The sequence below is a fragment of the Grammomys surdaster genome, unplaced genomic scaffold (assembly GCF_004785775.1).
Source record: "Grammomys surdaster isolate TR1022 unplaced genomic scaffold, NIH_TR_1.0 130, whole genome shotgun sequence".
In the NCBI taxonomy this organism is placed as follows: Eukaryota; Metazoa; Chordata; class Mammalia; order Rodentia; family Muridae; genus Grammomys; species Grammomys surdaster.
In genome coordinates, this window is record NW_021604588.1 from 22818447 (window position 1) to 22839398 (window position 20952).

Consider the following 20952-nt stretch of genomic DNA (forward strand, 5'->3'; position numbering starts at 1 on the left):
CTGCACAGAGAAATGAATGCTCCCCATCTGCACAGAGAAATAAGTGATCCCCAACTACACAGAGAAATGAGTGCTCCCCATCTGCCCAGAGAAATGAGTGCTCCCCATCTGCACAGAGCCATGAGTGCTCCCCATCTGCACAGAGAAATGAGTGATCCCCATCCCCATGGAGAAATGAGTAGTGCTCCCCATCTGCATGGAGAGAGCCGGACACAGAACTGACTTACCTCACTTGCTGGATTATGCTGCACTCTATCTCTTCTCTGATGAGCTCAGTTGAGCACTGGTGGCCTGGTCGGTCTACAGACTCCTCATTCCTTCTAATCTCACTTCCTGAAGCTGCAGTAAGCAGAGCCTTTACCCACTGCCAGGCCAAGCACTGCCTCCCCAAATTATCAAAGGACTCAATAGGAAATACCAACTTAGGGATTTCTGTTTCTCTATTCCCTCTCCTGGCTCCTGCCCTTCACTGTCCCCCACAGGGGAAGAGCTGTCACTGCTCTAGGCTTTTTCAAGGCAACTTTTACGCTAGCATTCTACTTTTCCAATAAAATAATTCTTAATTATCACAGAATAATTTTATCATATCCAATTATACTAAAAAAGGAATGTGGTGTAATAGAACTCGGTGGTAGACAACTTGCACACCTAATGTGTAATGCCTTAGACAACAAGAAGATATATTTAACTTAAACAAACATGACCATTTGTGAGAAACAGCAAATTGCTTGACAAAAACCAACAAAGTTGACAGAAAGGGTAATACAGACCCTCCTTAGTGGCTTCCTAATTTTAGCAGCTGTCAAGTTGAATACACCATTAAACCTTCCCTTAAAAGCAGTCTCAGATCTGTTAAGTATTCCAACTGTACTGTGAATATTTAGAATGATCTCATTTTCTGGTTATGAAAGTCACAGGATAAAGGCCATAATGTTGATAATTTACTTTGAAATTCATCAGGTATGAACATATAAAAAATAAAAATATGCATAGACAAACCATGGGTAAATAATAGTGATCAAATCCAACATATACAACAAATTCCAACTGATAAAGTTGAACATTCAAAAAAACCATCCATGTAGACTTCAGGCTTGGAGGACACTGGTACCCATCCAATTCCCATCTCCCCATAGAACCTCTCAAAATACAAAAAAAAAAAAAAATAGAGAGAGAAATAAATCCACATATGACCCAGATATTTGGATTGTCTGTAAATAGAGAAATAAGCCAAATTCAACATAGCTTCCAGGGTCCCTGCCATAGTCGTATGAACATGCTTAAGTGATCCCTGAATAAGCATAAAGGGGCACTGTGACTTAGGAAAACAGCTTCGTTCAATTAAGGCCAGCATGATTGAACACGGGCAGGACTTGTGAGTTCGGAGCAGTCTACAGAGAAGGGCTTCAAGGTGAGCAGAACCACAGTGGGGCTTAATAAAGCTTTGTCCCCAGGGAAGCAGCAGACAGAGAAGGTATCTTCTATTTCTGTGGAGAACACCCTGACCACAGCACCTTGGGGAGGAAAGGGTTTCTTTAGCTCACACTTCAGTGCCTGAGTCCATCATCAAGTAAAGCCAGTGCAGGAGCTAGAGGCAGGCAATGAGCAGAGCCCCTGTTGGAGCACTGCCTGGCTGCTGCAGTCCTCAGATGGGCCTGGCCACTTGCACCATTGAGGGTTTATAAAATTTACAACTCAATACACCTCAGTGCTAGAACAGTAACTCAGAGCCACAAACAAAGCAGAGAAAAACTTGAACTAAAATGGCAAGTGTCTGAGAGTAGGTTGGATAACTCACACTAGTAATCCCTTTAGGAGGTAGAGGCAGAACAATCAAGGTTCAGAGTCATTTTCAACTGTGCATCAAGTCTGAGGCCAGCCTGAACAACTTGAGAACCTGTCTAAAATTAAAAAAAAAAAACAAACACAAACAAAACTTTTTGTTATGGTTATATAATGAAAATTGTACTTTAGAATGAATTAATTGGATGTAATAACCCTAACCCATGGTGTGATGTTCCAAGCAATAAGGTCAGAATAAGCAACTCAAAGGTTAGAGTGAGATTTCCCATTTCCAAGATCCAACTAACATCTGATGTCTTGGTCCCTCCACTGAACCCACGCTTTCATGCCTGTCCCGTCTGTCTGTTTAAAGCAAGCATGACATCTACAGTGCTTCCAAATACGTGAGCAACTCTTGCTCATTCAAGGGATGATCGGATCCCAGCCACTTTGTACAGCACCTAGCATAGGTATAGCATAGCACATAGCATAGGGATGCCTATGGGCAGAGTGCAGCCCCACCTGCAAGGCCCAGGCAGGTTCTAATGCCAGCCTTTGGACACACTGCTGGATTTAGAGTCTGGGTAGTGGCTCAGCAGTCACCTAGGAGTACATATGAGTTCATGGCTCCTTCCAAGAAGGACCAGAATGGCAAGGTGCTGAGCACGGTCATAGTCTGACTGAACTAGTGAAGAGCTGACCAGGCACACATCTCCTGGGGTGCTATGCACTATGGGAAAGGCTGGGTATTGTATTAGATCTTTGCCAGAATGAAAATGGCAGAAAGTGAGTTGTGTCTGTAAGCCAAGTCATAACATTAGAAGCAGCTGCATTAGTAACAAACATCAGTAGAGTTTCCAAAGGTAAATACATATCAGCAAGAATCCTTTTCATTATAAACCTATTTATAATGTGTACTGGAGCTATCAAAGGAAAAGGAAATAAAGGGAAGAGGAGGAGGGAGGAGAGAGGGAAGGGGAAGGAAAGGGGAAAGAGAATAGGAGGGAAAGGAGTAGGGAATGCTGGAAATGAGGAGGACAGGACAAAGGTGGCATTGCCACCTAGTCCCTGAAACACAGGTGTGCCTGGCAAATTTACCAAATCCTCCATGAGATGTTTGTCACATCATCATGTCATACCACAGACACACAGCAGGGTTGTCACTCGGCAGAGGCGTGACAAACATGACCTAGTGTTCTATCTCCATACGTGGTGCATACATGTACACAGCGCTGCAGGATGATCTCCTAGATGGACAGAAGCATGAAGGACCAGGAACAGGAGCTGAAAAGGAGTGGACGTGCAAAATCAAGTGCAGTGTGCAACACCGAGGCCCTGCTGCACCTCCACATCACAAAGCTCGTGTGGTCAGGAGACAAGGAGGTGAGAGGGACCACAGCCAGGACACACGGTCTGTATGGGGAAGAGCCTGGGCTGAATCGCAGCTCAACCTCACTAGCCCTGACCAACAGCAGCCAACCAACCAACTCCACCTGGATCTCAGTGCCCTCAGCTGAAAGAGAGGGCCTGAGCTCACCTCAGGAGGAGTAAACCTGCCACTCTGACAACAAAAACACACCAGGCGAAAGCAGCAAGATCCGCTGTGTGACTCCCAAAGGGCCACAGGTGGGTACAGGAATTACCCTGGAAGATTCCTGTTTTAAATAATTATTCTTGCTAAGTAAGTGCCAAGCTTTTAGGGTCATTGTATCAAATATCTGCATCCACTAAATTTCAGTGCCCAGTAAGACTAGCTAGAATTCAGCTTTGGCTTTCCTGAAAATTAAAATTTTCTTAAGAAAAGAACTGGTGCTGTGACAGGCATTTAACACTTGACAGGCTGCTGCTGCTCCATTGGTGCTTTTCCCATCTATCTGCCATGCTGTTTTGCCCTAAGTCCCCCCACAATTCCACCCTGAGGACACAGTGGAACACAGAAGGATGGCATGGAACAGCCTGCCCGTTCTTCACAAAGGTTCAAGTCGTTCTTGCAACCTTGATTTTTAGACTTTCTCCTTTTAAATCCATAGCAACCTGAGAGTCTAGTAAAAGGTACCTCCTTCCTTCTGAGAACCATCTCCAGTAAAGTCCAGTTCGCAGAGGGCAAAGGTCCCTGGCAGGACTCGCCTGTTGCTAATGGACAGAAGTCCGTCTGTTACCACTGTGCTTGCATCTGGTCTCTGCTTTTCTTCAGAAGAAAAGCACCAGCAGCTCCACCATGACAAGCTCCAGATTACAATGTGAGCTCAGTAGAGAAGCAAGCTTCCCAGCCTGTGAAGACCACAGACAAGGCTCACTGGCTCCTCTCTGAAAGACTTCTCCCTGGACAGCCAGAGGCCCAGAAACAACCACCATGCAGCATGCAAACCCCAACGACAGTCATGAGAATGCCACAGAAGAGCTACGCTGTGCTCCTTTATTTGTAGGTGTCACCAACTCCAAAAGACATTTCAGTGACACTTGTGTCATGCCAGAATAAACATGCCCCAAGGAGGCATCTTTTCAGAGCATGAATCTCAAACAAAGCACAACTTGGAGACCTAGTGTGCTAATTTAGGGACATAGGTGTGCAGGCTGGTGAGCCCTCTACTTCTGCAGGGCCCTCGGACTGCACACTACTCTGATGTCACACTTTACATAACATCACGTGCAAAACTGTATGGAGTGAACCATATGGTCTTCATAAAGAATTAGAATAGATGGAAGCTGAGTGAAAAACCAGGAAGTCAGAAACTGAGGTTCCCATGGCTGATCTGAACAACGCCATTGCGTGGTGAGCAAACAATAAAACACTACAGGCAGGAAGTCAATCGCTCGCTTTGTGGACGGCACGTTATCAGTGAGATCCTATCAGGAGCAGGCAGGACACTGTGGCTTCAGACAGACAGGCATAAAGACAGAAACAGCTCAGACAGCTAACTGACTTTAGACAGCTGCTCAGAGAGCTTTCTAGTGAGTTTACAGGATAACAACTCGGCTTTCATCAGTGGAGTAAGGACTGACTGAAGGCGTCTTTGTTACTTGCTCATCTGCATGCATGCTTCCCATTCATTGCCAAGCAATGATTTCCGTTTTTCTGGTGCCATCAAGTGGCAACATTATGAAGTGTCCTGGTTAAGTACAAATAACCTCTAGACAGAAAGGTGTCAATGATTTGGCTCACCTATGCTAATTAAGAACCAATAGTGTTTTAGCGAGCTAGTAAATTGTGTCTGGGAAGAAAGGAGGAACAGAGAAGATCTGTAACTCATCCATCCCACTGCAACCCCAACCACGATGACAGTTAGGGAAAAGAACAGAAGTGAAGGCCTTTACACAGAATATTCCACACATACCCAACAGACTATAAGTGTCTGGAAAAAACAAAATTAGCTAAAATGTCACCAACCAATCAAAAGATGAAAAGCAAAGTTTTACAGCTACTTGAAAGTACCTGTCATGGTTAAACGAATTACTCAGCAACATCATCAAGATAACAGTTACTGGCCAGAAAGGAAGCAGGCCCCACTCCTTTCATTTCTGCACATACAAACGCCTGCAGCTTAGGGACCCCAGCCTCTGACACAGACAGTGAGAGTGCAACCTGAACGTCCAGCTACAGATAACAATGGACCACGTTCATGTCTGCACTGCTCCTGAGACTCCCTTAGCGTGACAGCGAAGAATTTACTGAAGACAAAATCCTACAAGACAGAGATTCGAGAGAGAAAAAATAGAGCAACTAAATCTTAAAAACTAGAAAGTGGGTGAGAAATTAGTATTGTCAAGACCCCTTTGTAAAAGAGGAAAAGCAGTCCAGACGTTACTAAGAAGCAGTTAGAACACATACACTTAAAGTGCAGACGGAGAGGCGGCTCCAAAGTAAACAGCACATGCTGCTCTCCAGAGGACCCAAGTGGTTAGACTGTGCACAGCTAACTCTAACCCCAGCTCCAGAGGGTTCTCTGGCTTCCACAGGCAAAGCACACTCACAGGCACATACCTGTCCTCCTCCAATGACTAAAACTAAAAGTAAAAAGCAATCGTCTTAAGTGAACAAAGTTAGAAGGGGTCCAGTGGAGGACTAGGGGCACTAGGTAGCCGACAAGGTAGAAATGAAGGCTGACAAGGAAACTCTGGTGCTGGAAAGATGGCTCAGCAGTCAAAAGCACTTTTTGTTCTTCTAGAGGATCCTGGTTCAGTTTCCAGTGCCCATATGGCAGCTCACAACTCTCTGTAATTCCACTTCCAATTCCAGGAAAGCCAGTGGTTTCTTTTGGCCTCCTTGGACACCAGGCTCTCACATGGGAGGCACTACACAAACACACACACAGACAACACAGACACTAAATAAATAAAGTTTTTTGAGAAGAAATTCAGTCAAAATGCTTGATAAGAAGCAGTGTAGAAACATGTACACAGAACAGGAAAAGGTTCTAGACTAACAGGACAACAGGTGTACTGGGAAGAAATACTAAAGGAAAGTGTTAGTAGATAAGAAATACAATCAGGCACAGAACAGCAGCAGAAATGACTCTCTAGACAGTCCACTGAAGAAAATCACATCAGCCTTGGATTATTTCATCCTGTCCAAGAAGTTACATCACTAAGTACAGGGCACTTTATTCTCTTCTTGTGATAAAAAGGAAAGCACAAAAATAAATCTTGGTACACACACACACACAGTTCTACTTGGAGACACTACACTATGCTAAGCTCAGCACATTCCTGTCACTTGCATTAACTAGGTGAAGGTTGATAGTCACCTTGGCTAACAGAAAGGTGAGTGGTGGACAAACCAAGAGCCTGCCTTCTCCACTGTCAAAGATCACTGACAGTAAACTTATGGGCAGTCCCCAGGAATGCTCTTGGTGAACACTGGTCAAGTCAGAAGAAAGACTGTCATTCCCACAGCACTTGTGGGAACTTGCTTTTGGAGATAGTCCACTGTAGCAGGTGGCTCAGTGTCGAGCACCTGCGATGATGTCGCTCAGGTGGGCTTCTCGTTCCCTCCTGAACACAAGAGAACACAGCTTCCAGGCACAGGACAGACACTTATTGCCCTGCACCACATAAGCCGTGTCAGGACACATGACTGTGGAGAAAATCATACCTTGTACACCTTCTAGGAGCAGATCGACGCCCTTCCTGTAAAAGTCAGAAGCTGCTTCATAGTCATCTTCCTCCTCCTTCTTTAAGGCCAGTTTGATAAGTTCCCCTGCCTTCTCCAGGTAATCTCTCCTGCCAAGTCTTGGCTTTAAGCTGCTGGGGAAGAGGCTGCGGCTTTCCCTGTCTTCTGCTTTGCTTGGTTCACTGTCAGAAGCAACAGCCCCCACTGCCGAAGAATCCACAGACACACTCAGACCAAAACTTCTGCTGGGAGAACCCTGATGGGAAGCCATCCCATCATCTACCTCGGCAAGAGAGTCCGCATCAACATTGAGGGACAGGAGGTCGCTGTCACTGGAGAAGCCTGAAATGAGGAACACAGAAGTCAACATGAGTCTAGCGGGAGCCACAGGGGCACAGGTCACACATACTGCCACCCTCCATAACTAACTCAGCGGGGCAGCTGTGGCCTGCTGGTGACTGGCAGCATCTAGCAGATTATTTCAGTTTAGTTCATCTGATGTTGATGGTCTGTAACCCATGGTCATCTATCTGTCTGTAACTCATGGCTGTCTATCTGTAACTCATGGCTAACCATCTGAAACCCATGGTCATACATCTATAACCCATGGCCATCTGTCTATAACTCATGACTATCTATCTGTAACTCATGACTGTCTATCTGTAACTCCTGACTGTCTATCTGTAACTCATGGCTGTCTATAACTCATGACTATCTATCTGTAACCCATGGCTAACCATCTATAACTCATGACTATCTATCTGTAACCCATGGCTAACCATCTATAACTTGTCTGTATGTAACTTATGACTATCTGTCTGTAACTCATGACTGTCTGTCTGTAACTCATGGTCATCTGTCTGTAACTCATGACTGTCTATAACTCATGACTGTCTGTAACTCATGGTCATCTCTCAGTAACTCATGGTCATCTATCTATAACCCATGGTCATCTGTCAGTAACCCATGGTCATCTGTCTATAACTACAGCCCCAGTTCCAAGGGATACGACACCTGGCCTCTGAGCATACCAAGCACACATTAACAGATACAGGCAAACACTCATACATATATGATAAAAATAAATCTTTTAGAGTCTGATGCCACAGGGACAGGCAGGGAGCGAGCCTGATGTATCACAGTCTGGCACCACGGGACCTGGGTGGGCAGACCATGCCTAAGACAACCCCTGCCCAGTGCAGCACCACACAGCCTGGGCAGGGAGCAAGCCTAAAAAGACCTCCCCTACCTTACCCCCATCCAGTCCAACACCATGGGTCCCCCACAACACCCCATCCAGTCCAACACCATGGGGCCTAGGTACATAGCAAGCCCCAGACAACCCCTGTCAAATGCCACACAGGACCAGGTGAAAAACCACATCTGAGACAACCTCTGCCTCACGCCACATGGCACAGGTAGGGCATAGCACTCCTGAGACTACTCCAGAGATGACCCCAGACACCCAGGGGCTCTGGGCACCACTAAGATTAAACAACTTAAATGGTGGAGAGATGAAAGAGATAGAGAAGCAGAAGGACTGTGCACAATGAAGAGAGGAAGAACTGGAGACTTGAGAGGAGTGAGAAACAGCCAGCAATGCCACCTATGGCCATGTCTAGGTCCATGGCCCTGCAACAGTAGGGGTCCATTACCATCAAAGGCCAGCAGGACCTCCCTGGATTTGGCTGCTGCCTGGGGCCAGAGAGCTGTACAGAGCTGTCCCTACCCTTCATCAGATTCAGAATCTGCACCTCACCCAGGAAGCACAGTAGAAATGGCCCTGGTGGCAGGGGTGTGGGGAAGCTGGCCCCATTCGTGTAAGCATGGGAGAGCCGACCCACACCTCCCCTGGGCAGCACAGTAGGGCTGGCCTTGTAGAGGCCTGCTGGCTTGGAAATGGGTTAGTGGGACACAGAGTCGGATGAAAGCCCAAAGACTGATGCTCTCCGGTCTTTTAACTCTCTCTAGCTACACCGGGACTGGAAGCTGACGGCTTCTGGAAACGTAACACTTTCTCGCTTATGCTGTGGTTTAAAACTGCCCACCTCTATCAGTTAGCATCGTCTGTTAAATGGGGCTGGGGGGGGTATGTAAAGAAGTGATTATTCTTGCTTCTTGCTCTTTGTTCTTTTTCTACAGGTCCTTTGCTTAGAGTTCTTAACTCCTTGTCATCCAGGAAAAAAAAAGACACACTCACAGAAAGAAAAATGTTTACGTAGGCAAATATGCACAGACACACACATACACACACACACTCATACACATACACATTCTGGTCAGGCCCAACCACCTGTCTCATGAACTCCACAAGTATTCATGTATATTTACATACACACACGTATATTCATGCACTATATATATGTATGTATACACACATGCACAATATATATATATACATATGTATGTGTGTGTGTGTGTGTGTATGCATGTGTGTTTGTGTGTATATATATATATTGGGTGGATGGAGCTAAAGATCCCACAAACAAGCTCCACTGAGCAAGCACCAATGAAGAAAACACTCACTCATTCTGGATAAAAACTAAGCTTCAATTTTTATTGCTCAGAAAAAGAAAAGGCTTCTACGTTTTTATTGCTGAAAACCCTAAGTAAGAAAAATACTTCATCTTTTTTATTGCTAAAAAAAAAAAGTCCCATCTTTCTACTGGTAAAAGAAAAAAAACTTTTCCTTTTCATTGCTGAGTGAAAGAAGCCTTGCCCTTGTCAGTAGGAAGAAGCCTGCTTGCCTATTGTCGTCATTCTTAGTTCTTAAACATTCTCAGGAGAATCGATCACATGGCCTTCCAAACATCTTTACATTCCAAAAGTTCACGTAGACCGCATAAGGCGTCTCAGCAGGAACGTTCACAAGTGTGCTAACCAGACAGTCTTTATCGTTTAAAACGATAATTCTTATGTCATAAGTTAGCATAATTTTATCAAAAGGCAAATCATCTGCCTTGTCTCTCATTAGTTTTGAAGTTTTATATAGAGAAAGCTAGTCAATATTTTATTTTCTGTCCTTGCACCTACAATAAATTGTCCAGTCCCAGTTTATGACTTTTAGTTATCAGATAATGGTTTCGCAGCTAGCCTAGAAACAATGTTTTCCCTGATTGTACATTTGTTCCAAGCCTGCTTTCTGTCTTAGTTCAATCAGTCTGTGATACATGTAGGTTTACAGAACCCTAATTGCAGCTTTCATACTATACAGGGGGCTCAAAATTGCTTGTATAAATTTGGGAATTCTATAGAAACATTATTAGGAATTATTAAATCATCAATTTGTCTACATAGCATTACTACAAGAGAGTACATCTTTGTTGATCTGCAGAAAATCTACCCAATAGAGTGGGATAATGTCCAGAAATTATCAGACTAGTTTAATAATGATAGGAAAGGCATATCAGCTGTAAGAAGCAAGTCTTTACCTGAGATGAAGTCTCTTTAGGCCTTGCCTCTCAGACCATACAAAACAATGGGCCACCTCCAGAAATGTCATTTGCATGGAGCCTATCCTAGATGGCTCCTGACACTGGTCCTGCTTCAGGGGTTGCAGGTGAGCCAGCCCTAAGAGTATGAGAGCAGGAGAGCTGGCTCTGCCCCGCACCTGCTGGATGAGCTAGCCAGGCAATGCTAGAGAGCCTCCGCTGGTGGTGTGGGTGTGGGAGAGATAGAAGATGGTAGGCTACCCAGTGACCACCCAGGCCCAGATCTTGGGTTTTGAGTTGACCCACTCCAACATCTACTCCATCTACAAACTTCTAGAGTACGTGAAGAGGCCAGTCTTACAGATCTAAAGCTGAAGGATCTTCCTGACAAATGGAGGGCAGCAACAGGATGTCCCAGAGGAATCCCAGTGAGGATCCAATATTGATGGTGAGGCAGAAGCCAGAGGCATCAAACCAGACCAATGACTCACTGCAGTGAACATTTGCCAATAAAGAAGTGTGGACAGAGAGTATATTGTGGGACACACAGTGACACACTACAGCTTCTAGTGAGATTTTTTTCTCATGGGGGAGGTTACAAGGGTGGGGGCAAGTATAAAGGAACAGAGAGATAAGTGAGATTAGAGTGCATAATTCGAAATTCACAGAGAATCAATAAAAAGTTAAATAATAAATAAATAAATCTTTTTAAAATAAAACATTAAAACTATTATGCATTAACATTTTTATAAAAAGTAACTACATTCATCAAAACAAAAGATATTTACTGGAAGAAATGGCAATCTTTGATATCCTGCAAGTCTTGATGTCTGGCTGAACAGAACATGAGGTGTTCTGACGTATGATTGAGGGACATAGCTGCTGTCACGGCCTTGTGGCTGGAAGAAGTTAACCAAGGGAAAGTGCTGGATAACTGTGGCCACTGCTCTGCTGTCTTCCCTTTCTATTATTACTCTGGGGGCACTCGAACCCACAGAACTTACATGAGGTCAGAGGACAACTCTGTGGAGTCAGTTCTTTCCTTCTGCCATGTGGAACCCGGGAATTGAACTCTAATTGTCAGCCTTGGCAGCAAATGCCTCTACCTGCTGGGCCATCTGATCAAACTTCTGTTTTTCTACATGACTCCAAAACTCCACGGTGCTACTTCTTAAAACTGGCTGCAACGTGTACTATAAAATCCAAACAGTGAAATCTGTAGGGTTCACTACGCATAAATCTATTGGTCCATCTTGAATCATCTTTATTCATGCTGTTTATAGTCTAACAAATCAATTATTTGTAAAATGTCAGTTCCCTGACTACCACAGGTCTTCCACATATCAACCTCCTATTTCATGATTATGGAATAAAAATTGCATTGGGACTGTCAAATTCAAAGAGACACAAAATCCCTAACTTGAGTAGGAAAACTTTCATTGGCAACAAACACCATGAGCAGTTTTCCTTGAAGAGTCAGCTCATTTCATTTCAAGAAAAAACACATGCACCAAACACAAGTGTGATGACAACTGTCTGTCTGCTACTGATTCAAGCAAAATGGCCTCCCATGAGTAAGCGGCTCCTTGGCTCAGCTCCTTGGCTCAGCTCCAGCACTCAGCTCCACCTTCCCTAGTGCTGCATGGCGGCTTAGCAGGGAGGGCACTGTGCTTCCTAGCATGCCAGGCTGTGATGAGACAACAGAAGCCTTTCTTGTTGTTGGCTCAGAGTGCTCTGACAGTGCTGCTTTTACCAGCAGAATGCCCGACAACCAATCTTACTTTGGTATCACCATCCCCATAAGTTTGATCCTCATGGCTTTCCTATGTGACATTCAGCACAAAGGTCAGCACAGAAAAATGTCGTAGGTGACTGTCTTACTAAAATGGTTTCCACACTTCGGATCCTTGGAGATCTCAGGAGCACATACAGCTCTCAAATCCATTCATCAAACTGCCGATTCTGAGACAAAACTGGAAATCCCATCCCTGAAACAGCTCAGGCACACACCTGGAGATCTGCTCAGCTGTTTCTGTTTGCTTTGATTTGGTGGGGTTTGGGTTGTTTCTTGTTTTGTTTCTTTGATGATGCCAGGGGTCAAACCCAGGGCACCTCACCCATGCCACATAAGCATTTGAGCACTGAGCCCCATCTCCAGGCCAGAGCCACCACTGAGTACTTAATGCCAAGGTTCTCAGAGAAGGACACATAAAAGAGCTATCTATTTCCACAGGAAACAACACCAAGGATGAAAACTGCAGTGGATCAGAAAACATGATTCTGAGATCAGGGCTCAGCAAACTCCGTGAAGAGCCAGAGAGTAAATACTTCAGGCCCTGCACCTCCCCAACCCATTGTAGCTACGTGACTCCATGTTGACCACCGTGGACAGAGGAGCTTGCTGGACTTCAGTAAGACTGTGCTGTAGACACAGCACAACTTTAACTGCATGTTATGTCACATCAAAAACTGATCAATTCTTTGGGTTTTTTGACCATTTAAAATTGTAAAAACTGTTCTTAGTTCATAGGCCATAGGAAAGCTGGGAGCAGATCCGGCCCATCAACCACAGCCTGTCAGCCTGTGGTGGCCTCCAGTTGCTCACCTCCTACCAAATGAGTAAGAACATGTGAGCATCGGCCTAGCCCAATGCCCAAATCAGCGTTACACACAACTGTGGCGTCTTATAATACAGCCTCGTTTTCTTCTGTTCTTTGTTTGTTTATTTGTTTGTTTCAAATTTTAGAATCTCTGTAAAGGACTATCCTATCCCCCAAAAGGAGCAATTTCAATAAACTCACAGCTTCAAATGGATGTCACTAGACCATGGGGAACATCAGGTCAGTTTGTGACATTCCAACACAGTCAAAATCTTTCTAGAGCATGCAAAAGTTACTCACCCACTATCCTAAAAACTACATAAACATTTTAGAGCATGTGTCTGACCCACACACACATGCACATGTGGGCACACTCCCACAAATACCCACCCACCAGCAGTTAATCCCAGATAACTGACATGCTGATCATCAAGGTCCTATCCTTTGTTTCAACTACTACAAACACTTTAGAAAGAGGCTGTCCAAAAACAGCAGACTAGGAAAATGTAACTCAACTGAGACCAATAAAGGGAAACAAAAAGACTTGTAAACTTTAGGGACAATCTGGAAATCACAAATACCAAAGGTTAAGTACTTTACAGAGAAACAAGCAGAGCCATGTACAAAGAGGAAGGCCTCGAGCCCTGTGGTGACTGGAGATGAAGTCAACACTTATGCACAGTGTGCACAGCAACCCTGGAGGACGAGCTGCTCCCAAGTCACTGAGGTTCCAGTCACGGAGACAAGTCAGTGCTGTCACATACAAACCATGAGCCGCAAGACAAGTGGACAGTACAAATCACTTTGAAAATCAGAAGGGGCTGAAAAGGTTCGTAGGTGCCAGCAGCCTGTCCTCTGCAGACGGGACACAGCTTCATCGTGTGCCTTGAATGGGAACCCTCTCAGAACTGGTATCTCAAAGACTCAGAGGAGACGCTGCTGTTGCTCAAATGCAGGTCTGCTTGAAAACAGAGCTAAAGATGTCACTTACAGAATATAATCCTGAATGGATCATCCAGCAGCACAGCCAGGGGATTCTTAGCTTAAACAGAACTGTGGATGGGTGAGACCCACACCCCTCTTTGCCTCAGTTCTGTGGAAACTGCACATTGCCATGCCTGAGAAGCCTGGCCCAGACACAGTTCTCAAATCCAGGGCTCACTGGCTTCCACAGACACTGGCCTCCCTCTTTTCCTTAATGAAGCAATTTCTCAACTCCCTTCTCAAAGAAGTGCTCTCCAACAAGCTGTTCAAAAAGAAAAGCTTTTTCAGCCCAGGACTGGGGATCAAATGGGCCTCACCCACGCCAAGGAAACAGTCTACCACTGCGCCTCTGCCATCATGCTTGTCTGCCTTGCTACAGGCCCAACGGCAGCCAACCATGGGCTGAACCACTGAAGGTGCACACCAAAAGGAACCTTTCCTCCTTGTAAGTTGTTAGTCTAGGGCACTTTGTCACAGAGATTGAAAGATGACAACACATACTTCAAAAGATCTTCCACCACTAAAATAAAAGGTTCTCGTTTCCTTCTATCATTTGGGAGATCAAACCTAGAGCCTCATGCATAGTAGGTAAGTTCTCAACCACTGAGCCAAAACCCCAGGCTTCATCCTTGTGTGTGTGTGTGTGTGTGTGTGTGTGTGTGTGTGTACGTGTACATGTATATATGGAGAGATATACTGATGGATGGGTAAGCACACATGTATATATGCACACACATGTAACTATATAGACATGGCATGTAAATACACAAGTGTACATGTGTAGACATGTATGTATATAGACATGTGTAAACATACAAGTGTATATGTGCGTACAAAGGCAGATATAAAATCAGACAAGACATGTAACTAGTCAGTACCTACTGCATTCATCTAATACTTGAGCACACCAGCTTCATGCTCAGCAACTCAGAACAGTCCTACAACTCACCTTGTTTAATATAAAACTACATCTAAGCACCACAAGAAGCAGAGACTACAACCCAGAAAGAATAAGCACACCACAGGGAGCCACAAGCACGTCACAGGCTGCGGGCCTCACTGAGGAGGAAGAGGGGCCGGTGGGCAGCGCAGCCATAAGTACTGGATACAATGTACAGACAACCCGTCAAAGTCAACCCATCCTCACAGGGACCCTTCTAGGACATCAGCAGAGTAGCAAGCGCACCCTCCACCAACACCATCGTACAGAGCCCTGTGCCTCTTTTGGAAGTGATACAGGGGAAGTCAAAGGTTCCATGAGTCGCCTGCCTCTGGGTGTGGATCACAGAGATTCCAGTCTCCATGCTATTAGAGGGCCTCAAGTGACTTGTTAAAAAGCAGCTGCAGACACGAGGGGTTTATTTAGCATCCCAGTCCACCTACCTGCCCTCACCTCTGGGCTTTGAACTGCTCTGAGTCAGGCAGTAGAGCAGAATCTGCCTAGGACACCACCTCTGAAAGACGGGCCTGGGGGAAAGGTTGAGCTGCCACACAGACGCTTTACAGTACGAGCCATCAGAGCCCCGCATTTGAAGAGCTGCTGCACAAAGCCACCGGTCTCCTTTGACAACAGGTGGCCTCTCGTGGGGGACTATCTATAAAACACATGGCCTCGTTACTATGAGCTCATCACCTTCACTCAACTCTACAGGTCAGACATCGCCACATCAACCAAAGGGACTTTCTACTGTCCCAGTAGCAATCACTCCGGCTTCATGCACAAAAAAAGCACCTCGCCCAGAATCCAGATGACCCAGAGACGGATGACATGCAGATCCAATGGGATCTGACATGACCCCACCAAGAAACAAACCCTTCGTGGAGGAGGGGCTCCTGCAGCCCCATCCCCCGCTAGAGCACACAGCACCAACTGGATGCCAGGAGAGCAGTCACTTTTCTTCAGTAGTGTAGCCGTGGAAGGAAGCCTGTACTTCAGCTATCAGCCCACACTCCACTCAGTAACAGCCAGAACAACGCTCGGCGGGTGACTGGATTTAAATCGGGAAAGCAGGGGAAATTTGCCACACGACAGCTTCTCATGCAGCCCTGGCTGTCTTGGAAGTCACCATGTACATCAGGCTCACCTCCAACTCACAGAGATTCACCTGCCTCTGCCTCCCAAGTGCTAGGACTAAAGGCATGTGCCACCATGCACTGTGAAGAATACAATTTTTAAAGGAAGAAAAGAAATGGGGTCCTTCTAAATATGCCTGTGAGAATATCCCTAAATCTAGAGCTGTGTGCTAGTCACAATTCTGGTACTCTATGGCTCACTAGTGAGCTAGCAACAGCCACAGACAAGAAGAACCAGCCTTTGACAGTTCCTAGGTTAACAATGTGCCTTTGCTTCACCCTTGAGAAGCCTCAAAGAGTCCCACAGACTTTACTGTGTATCTACTAGGAACAGAACAGGCTTCAAAAGCCAGCGCCGACCCCAAATACAGGCCAGCAGAAACACAGTGAGGTGCTCGCCCACCAGAAACACAGTGAGGTACTCACTCAGCAAAAACACAGTGAGGTGCTCGCCTAGCTCCCTTTTACTCAGGGTCTGTTGCTCCACTGCTCGTCCTGTTTTGTGGGTAACAGTTTCAACTGTTACCCTACACAGGCATCCCTCTGAAGCCAGAGTAGGGCATGGAGTATCCCAAGAGCCAGAGGTGCAGGAGGCTGTGATGCCATCCAGTGTGGATTCTGGGAACTCAGCAGTTGCTGAGCCACCTTTCCAGATCCAACCTGACCTTCCTACACCAGAATGTGCTCACCATTCACAGCAAGTCAGGGTTCAGGACTTAGCAAACACTTAGCAGCGCACACTTGACCACCACCAAACCCCATGTTTATCGGAAAAGGAAAGAACTCTGTAACATCTAATGTCCCTTCTAATCTGAAACCCAAGTGACCAAAAAAACATGACCTTTTAATTTGGCTCGCCCTGCCACTAAATTCTAAATATCCAGTGTTACCACAACAGCCCTGGGGTTTCAAGAGTCTACGAAAATTCTCTGTGCCTTCTCTTCTAGAGCAACACACATACACTGACACAATCACAAGTGTGTCTGCCTTTACTGTGTATTTGTTAGCTTTTCCTTGGTTTTGTTTTTAAGAAAGAAACTCTGCAGCCCAGGCTAATCTTAAACTCACTGTGTAGGTCAGTTGGTCCTTCAATTCCTAATTCTCCTGTCTCCATCTTCCAAGTACTGGGACTGCAGGAATACAGCACCAACCCTAGTTCATTTGTGCTTAAATTAAATTAAAATTTACATAAAATTAAATTCCCTATTTACCACTGAAGAAAATGTAACTAGTCAGAGGCTGTGAACAACAGTGTGTAAATAAGTACTTAACAAAATATAACTCCTTCAAGCTGAGTGACAGGGACCCACTCCAGTAAGCCATAGGACAGAGGACAAGCCCAGGCCTAAGATTTTAGATCCCACAGCACCACCCTGTGGACATTTGTAGAATAAAATCCTACTGCAAGTGTAACCTGCTTTAGTTTGAGTTTCTATTTTGACATAATTTACAGCACTCCATACCACACAGACATGTCACTAATTAAACAGCCAGCTTAAGGATGTCCAAAATTAAAGTGGCTCTGCCTTGAAGCACAAACTTTAAATAAAACAACATAAAGAAAAACACACAAAGGTTTTTTTCTTTTTTTATCCTCCATGTATTTGTGTGTGTGTGTGTGTGTGTGTGTGTGTGTGTGTGTGTGTGTGTGTGTGTGTGTGTGTACCTGTGCACATGCATAGACACAGATGGACAGCACCCCTGTGGTCAGAGGACAACCTTTGGATGTCAGTCCTGGCTTCCACCTTGTTTGTAGCACAGCTGGCTAGCTGACCCACAAGCTTCCTGGGGACTCTCCTGCCTCCACCTCCCATCTCCCTGCAGGAATGGTGGGACTGGACCTGAGCATTGGAGATCTGAACTCAGATCCTCCTGTATAGATGGCAAGCACTTTACCCACAGAGGCCTTAGCCTAGCCTTATGCAAGAGGTTGTTTTAATCAAACTGAAATAACTCTTCACCTTTCCATTTAATCCGCCAATGTTTTAAATAGGCAACAGTTTCAGTCAACAGCTTAGCAGCAAGGCCACCTGTATCTCAAAAGCAGGCTAGCAGAGAGAGGGGCTCCCATGCCCACCACCATCTCAGTAATTCAAATAAAGCAGACAAGTTTCAATGAAAATAAGATGCTCATGAACAATTGGGTGTCGGTTCATCTTTCAGAGAACGGCAGGCATCTAATCGCTCTGGATAAAGTAGATAGCGAGGAACCAGGATCTCATGTAGGACTGGACGACGGTCAGTGATTAAGAGCATGTGCTCCTACAGGTTCAGGTCCCAGCTCACACTGTACATAACTCCAGCTCCAGGGGATCTGGCACGCTCTTCTGACCAATGGCATCATGCACACATGTGGGTACATGGACACATATGCAGTTAAAACACTCATATACATAAAAGAAAAGAAAAATTCTTTTTTGTGGATTCATCTGTTTAATATAGGGAAATAACATTTTGTCAATACTAGGCACCATAAAATGTAAACACAATTACTGTCATAAACCTGGATATACCTTCAAGGATTAAAAGTGGCTTTGTTTTAGTTACCCTGTGTGCATATAGTGCAGAAAAAGGTCTTTATATTAGCACTATGTACATGAGAAGAGGTCCACATTACAAGAGGCAATGGAAATTTGAATTCTGAAACCTTCATTGAGTTTTACAGTACCATCCAGGTTTATCTGCGTTCACTAACCACGTTCCCTGTTAAGCACATCATAACAACAGCACAGTGGAGTGAGTGATGAACAAAAGAATTTGATACACTAGAAAACAGTGCTCAGTGATACATTTACATTCTATTTATATGATTAAACATTTGATCATACAGTACCTTCCTACAGAATCACTGGCTAATTTGGGGGTAGGGTTTATACTGTTAGAGGTATTACTAACATGATAACTACTTCCCTTATATGCAAACATTAGAGCTATAATTTTGAGAATAAAACCAATTATGCAAGTTAACTGAGCAGCTTCTCAATGTGGTTTATGACATCATGGGAAATATGAACAAAGCTGCCCTCCACAAAAGATGGTTTCTCAACCTGCTTTCACATCAAGTTTAATCAGCACAGACCAACACGGTCAATCAGGTAATTCTTAATGTGAACAAATGGGGGAAAGAAAAAAACATGTATGTACATGAATAAATGGGAACTAGATGCCTTTGTCACAAGGAATGTCAGGTGTCGGTTCTGGATGAGACTCTGGTGCAGCTCCTTACTTCCACAGCTGTGTGCTCAGAGTCTGCCCCGATGAGCTTCCAGACCAAAACCTGCACTAGCATTTGCACTACTGAGGTTCATGGCAGCCATCTGCTGATTCATCTGTGAGAGGTTCCACTGAGGCTGCTGGGCTTGTGGCAGGCCGAACTTACTCTGTGGTGCACCCATTTGTCCCACCATTCCTCCCTGAGGGCCAACAACATTCTGAGGAAGTGGCATCACTCCAGTCTGTGCATTTCCCATGAACCCATTGTGCATATAATTCTAAAGGAAAAAGTTACTTTTGTCTGAAAACCTAATTTTGTTTCACACTATGGCACATTCCTTTTGAAGTAAACTAGAATTTGTCAGTTATATATTCAAGGTGCAGACAACAACCGAAGTAATGAACCCTTGGCATCCAGATCTGTCTCTGGGAAGTGAATGTCTCTAAAAAAAAGTTTGTGTGCTCCGTCCCCAGAATCACCAAGATGAGATCCAAACAACAAGGGTAGGATCGCAGAGGAGGTGCCCTGTGAAGCCACCTTAGAAGACAGGAATGTACTGCCGTGGGAGCTGATGACTGAGACCTCCTCGGTCTGGATTTCTACCTTGGCAAATGACGTGTTTTGAACGTGAAATGTCCCCCACAGGCTCATGTGTCTGGTCAGCAGTGCTAGGGTTTTTCTGTTGTTGTTGTTTTGTTTTTCTAGATTTTATTTATTTTATGTAAGAACACGCTGTCTTCAGACACACCAGAAGAGGGCATTAGATCCCTGCATAGATGGTCGTGGGCCACCAAGTGGTTGCTGAGAATTGAACTCAGGACCTAGCAGTCAGTTCTCTTAACCGCTGAGTCATCTCTCCAGTCCAGCAGTGCTAGTTTTGAAGGTTACAGAGCCTTTAGGGACTAGGATGTATCTGGAAAAAGCAGACCAATGGAGGGCTTCAAAGGCAGCATCTTTCAGCAAGACTGACTATCCAGGCTTAGAGGATTGGGGGTGGGGGGGAGAAGGGAACATTCGTCACCTGCTCACCTTCAATACCTTCAATATTTTAAAATGCCATTCTGATAAAAGTCATTTCTGAAAATAATACTCCTTTGCTTCCCCCTGGACCATCACAAAAAAGGCCTCCTAACAGCTCCCACCAAAGCCAGTGGTCATGTGAAACGGACTCTGGCCAGCTTTCCATTCTCATGTGGACCCTCACATACAACAGAGAATTACCATGGACACCAGACTCTTACTCCCCGTCTCGGCCTGAGAATCACAAATCAAAGCTAAATGGGAGGGAAGGGGCACCGCACACCCCCAGTCGCCTGCTCAAGGTGCCCCTGAGAGATCCTCTGCATTCTCCTTGGGTTTTGCTGAATGTCATGGGACTAGCACATTGCACAGAACTCCTTTCTCAAGAACAGGGAGTTAGAAGTAATGGACGGATCATGTAACCCAGAAAAGTCACCAACAAAATGCAACTTTAGAGTGAGAAGCCAGTGGCCCCCAAAAGCAAAGACAACACATTTCCAAACCTATACAAGAAGCTTTGATTAAAACAGGTCCTGGATAAGACAGATTACAAAGTAAAATGACTCTCAGCAGAATGAGGATGAAGTCAAAAATGCTAAAGGGTCATTCCATGAAGACCCCTGGGAACATGGCCGAAATATACTGCATGGAACACAGCTTTAATGAGTGGGAGGTAAAAGGAAAAAAAGAAAAACTCCCATACCTGTATGCTCAAGGAGGAAATGCCGAAGGAAAAAG

General features: G+C 45.0%; 1 protein-coding gene across 2 annotated transcripts in view; it reads right to left on the bottom strand.

Moving 5' to 3' along the window:
• Rps6kc1 (ribosomal protein S6 kinase C1) overlaps positions 1-20952 on the bottom strand; it is a 138111-nt gene that overhangs the window by 88575 nt on the left and 28584 nt on the right. For both annotated transcript variants that reach the window (XM_028761156.1, XM_028761159.1), the window contains exon 6: positions 6875-7234. In XM_028761156.1, the coding sequence (XP_028616989.1) occupies positions 6875-7234 (360 nt within the window). The remainder of the gene's footprint in view (positions 1-6874; positions 7235-20952) is intronic.